The 6,441-nt window shown below is 32.4% G+C and overlaps 1 protein-coding gene across 1 annotated transcript; it reads right to left on the bottom strand.

Annotated features, from left to right (window-relative positions):
• Positions 1–4,130: 4,130 nt before the first annotated feature.
• Positions 4,131–5,306, bottom strand: LOC143608024 (uncharacterized; the record flags this gene model as incomplete). The annotated part of the gene is made up of 3 exons (XM_077083241.1): positions 4,131–4,582; positions 4,613–4,827; positions 5,211–5,306. Coding segments are annotated over 3 exons (762 nt in total), but the record flags the coding sequence as incomplete, so codon positions are not given.
• Positions 5,307–6,441: the final 1,135 nt, after the last annotated feature.

The raw sequence follows: 6,441 nt of genomic DNA, 5'->3' as shown, positions 1-6,441 counted from the left end.
TATTATTATTATTATTAAGAAAATATACTATATAATAAAAGAATACCTTCTTCTGTCACTTGTCGCTCTCTTAGTCTTCCTTACTTTTCTTACCCATTTTCTCTTATCGGATCCCTTATGGTTCACTATCCAACCCAAATAAAAGCAATAGCCCAAATATTGTTATTTCAAGTTTCAACACAATGGTAACCTCAGAAGCCAAGAACTCAGGCATCATCATCCTCCATATTCGATTTTTCTTGCTTAGATCCTTCCAAATATGAAGTCGGTTCATCTTCATCCCCACCGCTTCTGCCAATTTAGATCAACCCCTCGCCGATTACAAGCCTTAGGTCATTTGCCATTGTTGCAAAACCTTATTGCTATTTTCCTCCTTCGTTCTCCGATTACACGTGCGATACCATTCATCCCCACCATCGTTGATGATTTAGATAGTTCTTTGTTCTCCAATTGCAGCACATCATGGTTAGTGGTTAATTCGATTTGATTATTTAGACGTTCATTATTTGCTATTACATGATAACTGCATCGTTTGTAACAAAAAACTGTTTAATTTAGGTTATTTGATTTGGTAAAGTTGGATAGTCATTTATTGAATAATCTATGTTTATCACAAACCCTGTTTATTGATTCATCAATTCACCAAAAGTGAAATCCAAAACTTTTTTATCACAACCAGGTTGATTTAAAAGTCTTGTGAATTGATTTATTGGTTTGTTAAAATTTGTTTTTTTCAATAAAAGTACAAGCTTGATTTAAAAGTTTGGTGAATTGATTTGTTAGTTTGTTTCTTGAAAAATAATCTAACTGAAAGTATGTATTTTTTACACACATTTTCAGTATTTTACATCTATATATAATATTATAAAGATCTTGATATTATGTTGCTTTTTTCGCAAGTAACCGAGAGGTTTGTGTGGAAGATGAAACTGTTAGCTACCTTAACCAGCGTTATGTCCGTAGAGCATTGCATGCAAAATGGGGAGTTTGTAGCAACCATATTTTTCACGCCTGTTTCGCTTATAAAATATGTTTTAACATGTTTGACCCATAAACAACATTCTAAGTTATGAACTGCTCAACATCAAGATACCGACGAGATACGTGTTTTGGTTTATAACTAAACATGCATGTTCTTGATGTATTGAATATTTTATGAACAATGTGTGGATGTACTAATTTTTGTTTAAAAATGTTCTTCATTAAATATAGTGGTGATCAAGATTCGGTAATTCCATTGATGGGGGGGGGCGCCTTTGGTTAATCGACTAGCTACTGAGCTGGGACTCAAAACAACAGTACCTTACTGAGCAGGTTCGAAAGGAAACCGGTAGCAAGAATTGACCAGTTACATAGGTTGCCATGAGAACACGCACCTTATTGGAATTTATTCTCCATCTGGCACATATTTTTGACAAATTACTTATTGATTAATGTATATTTCTTTATTTATAACATGAGGTAAGTGAATACGGTGTTGTTAGTCGTGTAACCTTACACGATAAACTAATCAAAACTATGTAATTTTGATCAAAATACCTCTTATTCAATTAAATCTTTTCCACTGTTGTGAAAATCTTTATTTAGAAATGAAAATCTTTATCTTCTCAAATTAGAATCTATTCAACTATAACTTTTCTCCAAAGTTCTGTATTACTTTCAGTGAGATTAGATGAAATACTCGAAAAACAAATTTATCCATTAAAATCACACACCTAGTTTAAAATCCTGTAGAAGTTTTTTTTTTCTCCATAAATCGTACATTAGTGCTTGCAATTTCTTGATTTATTTTTATAAATTCTTTTGGACTTTAAGGTAAGTATATTAACTTAATGAGTTTATATATATAATATATTCACCTAAATAATAATAAAAGGAATACAAGTTTATCAAATAAAAGGACAAAAACTCTATTTTAATAAACCTGCAAAACGGATTTTTGGATGAAAATCTCGCCAAACAAGGACTCCATTCAAAGAGTTATGTTTTGTGACCTTAAATATGGATGGGATTTTAATTAAAATAAAACAGGTCAGGTTTTTTAATCAAGTTAGTCTTGCTAGATTACACGACTAATAACACCGTATTCAATTTCCTCTTATAACATCTATAAATATAGCATAAAAATCTAGCATAAATATTGTTAATATAAAATATTTTAAACAAGAAAACCATTATTAATGGTCTAAGAATATTCGTACTACCAAACCACAAGCTTATACTAAAAGTTGGGGTTATGTTATGCTACTTAGAAATCTTAACCAGAAAGAAGGGTTGTGTACTAGTACTAGACTACAGACCATATGTTTAGGTACTCGTGTAGTTGAAGCAAAAATCATTTCTAGAACTAATATTGGATATATAGTTTCGATCCATAGAATACCATTGACTCCAACAGACAACAAATTAATAGCATTTAAATTTCAAAGACGACCGTTTCCCTTACAATATGTTTCCCGATGACCGGAAACAAAAGCCAAGGTCAATATTGTCTAGGGTGGTTTGTATTTGAAAGACCCCGTGTTCTCACATGGACAACTATATGTGAAATTATCAAGACTTACAAGAAGACATGGGCTAAAGATTTTGATTATTGATAAACATGGTATATTAACCAATACAATCACAAATGTAGTGTACAAAAAAATTTTTACTTGTAAAATTTGTGTAATGTTTGTTTTGTAATTTCTGTAATTTTAGTACAACTTGTAATTGTATTAACTATATATAATAATTGTGTTGTTAATTGTAATTTGGTTAATGTTTTAAGTTTATAATTTTCATTAATTCCCCGTGTAATACACGAGACTCAAACTAGTAACTCATAAACAAGTGTTTCAATTATGCCACTCGTACAATTTTTGGTGGGTTTGAGGTATAGACGTACGAGACCAATTATTAGCATAAACTGTATTTTTTTAAAATTAAAATGATAACTATTACTTAATTTAAACTCTATAGTGTTACCGTAAGTTTATTTAGTTTGATCAATATATGCTTTCTTTTAGAATGTTATAAAAAAAATCAAAACTTAAAAAACAATTTCATATGTAATGGACAAAATATGTTACTAAATCACAAGATCAAGAACAACATATGTTGGGTGGTATTTCTTCAAAATTGAGGCTAGAACCAAGGAGCAATGGTGTATTCTTTTATCTATTGATTAAAAAGTAAACTTAGGTAACTCATTCTCAACCTAGACCTTTAAACTTGTAAGTGTTATTTTATGTGTTTTGAATCTTATCAAAAGCTTGCGGAATTTATTTGTGTTGAGGGAGATGAATGGGGGTTAAGCAATGAGGAAAGAAGTTAAAATACATTAAAACCCGTTTGTTCTATGAAGAAACCTAGTTCACTAATTAGGGGTTTTGGATTAAAGATCGTTTAATGTTATATACTCGATGTTTTGGTTGAAATGGGTCAGCAATGGTGGCTATAATACATTTAGAAAACAACAAACACCATAGGTGTTTGTCTGCATACGTTTTAAATAATGAAGAGATGATGATGATGATGTATGCAACTATAATAATCTCATTTTTCCTTATATAAAGAAGTGTTCATAAGTAATGAACTGTGTTGTTCTGGATGTTAAGTTGTTATATAAACTCGAATTCTAAAACCCATCCGAGTATTTGATAAAAATGTATCAAATGGGAATTTCACAAACTGTCTTCAACATTGCTGTGATTCTATATTCTATCTGCTCAATCACCTGTCCGTTTAGCCAGGTATATACACATAGGACTCGTTCGAGGGCCCAACAACCTTGGTCAATCACACATGCCTCATTTATGTACATGAACTAGTTGTAAGCTGTACATATCCTTACCGTTGTTGGATTGGGTGCATACATACACTGTCAAAGTCATATAACCTATGTTGGATTGTCAATCTGTGATTGAGCATATATATTTCAAAAGCAACTACCATTTTTTTTTGGCATGTAGTTTGGGTGACTCCACTTCCAGTTCCACACTGGTTGGATCAATCTGTCAAAAATTGGTACGGAGGGAGGGTTGGTAAGCTTGAAAAAGCTTTGAGCATTTATATGTGCTTGTATAATAAAACACAATTCAACAATACACCAAACAGTTTTATGCAAATGCAATACTAATATTGCCTACCTTATTCCACATCAGCAGAGTCTTTTGTTCGATATCTTCGACCACTTTTCTGCAAGCTGCTGCCACTTTTAACGGTAGGCTCATCTTCATCCATCATGCAAACTTCGTCACTATTAGCAATGCTAACGGGAACAGCTTTTTTGCCGTCATTTCCATTTACCTTACTTTTCTTCATTAAAGCACCACTTGATTTCTTTCTTGGAGTGAACATTACTGGCGTATGGGAAGCATCATCTTGAATCTCCATGGCAGCAGACCCTTTCAGTGAGGTAAACAAGTCCATGTAAGCTTTTCGATTGGATCCTTCATCAGCATCGTCCATTGAATCAAAGGTATAATGTGTGTATCTTGAGGGATTGCGTACATAATCTGGAACACTTTGGGGTGCCGCTTTTGATCCTGGAGGTTCATTCATCACTAACTGTCGGTTGGATTCTGTAACAATCTGATCTGATTCCTAAATGTTGCCTTGAGAAACCTGCAGGCCCAACTTTCTAGCTGACTCATCGTCTTCTTTGAGCCTGAGTTTTGCGGCCATGTGATTTGCTCGGGGATCCCTATTTACATCAGTAAATGAGGTCGGAAGCTCGTCAGTTGAATCTATATCAACTTCATAATCATTGATCTCCTTCATGTAAAATCGATCTGCAGATTCTTCCTTGCCTACAGCCACTTTGTCAAATGAATCTTCCTCTTCCTGCAATGAAATGATACTAATCAGAAATCCTAAACTCATCATGTCTTATCTGTTCCTGCATTGTTCAAGTCAAGTAAACTACCGCTGATGCAGTGAAACAAATTACAGTTTGTTGTTTTCGTTAACGTAATTGCTTACACTGATCTCCGTAAGAGATTTACATTGATCTAGTTGTGACTATATATAAAGTTGGCATCGGTAATATTCAGTTTTACAAATCTTAATATTCCAATATTCTAACTTTACGTCGTATTCACTAATCTTTGTGTTGCCACCAAAAAGACATAGAATTAGTTGAAAGAAGATCCTGTAAATCACTTCCTGCGATCAGTAAGCAATCTTTGTACTTGACTTAATAATAATAATAATAATGATAATAATACCTCGTTGTCGAGAGTGCAATCCATGCCGACTGAAGATCGAATATCCCACTCCTCGTTAGTGTGATCTTCCGGCTTAGAGAGGTTTTGATCATCATTCTATATCTCATGTTGTTATAAGATTATTCTATTTTAGTTAGGCAAAACGTTTTAACTAGCGCTAAAACTTGAGAATTTTATGAAATCCTTAACGTAAAAATAAATGTTTTAGTTTGGCCAGCGGTCTAGGAAAAATATTGTCAGATAACCTAACTTGTTGAATGAAATATAGCCTCAAAAGGGCTTAAGATTTGTTTAATACAAAAAGTTTACTTTAAATACGGTTTGAAATAATAATTACATTATTATTAGAGGTGATGATAATATTAGTAATAATAATATTACTAATCATAATAATAATAAAAATATTATTGAATAAAAAAATACTTTCAAAAGGTCTCAAAACTTGTTTGAAGAAAATATTATATAATAGTAGTGACGATGATACTAGTAATAATAATATTACTAATATCAATAATGATAATTAAAAAAAATATATTAACAACTATAATAATAAAAATTCTAATAATAACCATATTGATAATTACCGTAATAATAAAGATGATGACGGTGATGGTACTAATAACAATAATAATAGTAATAATAATAATAATAATAGAGGTAATAAATTCTTTTTAAAGAAAATTCATTTGACTAAAGGTTAAAATAACTAAGGATTTGAGATTAGGCTCGAAGTGTTAGCAAAAGAAATAAGATGTAGAAAAGTATGCAAAAGAAAATATAAACGAGTTTGATGAGTTTTGTAAAAATCTAAGTACTGAAACCGAAAAATCGTATAAGGTCGACAAAGGATGCGGGGTTAGGATATTGCATAGCGGAAACAAGTTAGGCCTTCCAAAGTATAGGGAGTGTGCTAAGGTCACCACAATGTTAGTAGGCTTGAAGCATGAGGTTAAACATGTGATTTAGACAAATGGTTAGGTACAAGTCTTGCAGATAGGGGCGTTGAGTTTGGGTAGGTCTTAGCAATAAGTGGTAACTGAATCTACCACGAATTGAAGCATATTAACTTTTCGGGGAAGTAAAGTGGTGGAATTTACACATATTATACAAAGGGTGTATTTCAGCGTGAGGCCTTTCGGTTGGGTTTAGTTTGCGTTTCCAAGAACGGTGCTGGTTTTGAATTTGAATTAACTATAGTGATGAAGGTAGGTGCGGTCAAATGTGGGGTGAT

This window comes from Bidens hawaiensis, unplaced genomic scaffold (genome assembly GCF_021521415.1).
Source record: "Bidens hawaiensis isolate Kalapana, Puna unplaced genomic scaffold, B.hawaiensis_p1.1 tig00094479_1, whole genome shotgun sequence".
In the NCBI taxonomy this organism is placed as follows: Eukaryota; Viridiplantae; Streptophyta; class Magnoliopsida; order Asterales; family Asteraceae; genus Bidens; species Bidens hawaiensis.
Note: the sequence above shows the minus strand (reverse complement) of the source record. Positions and strands in the feature narration are given on the sequence as shown.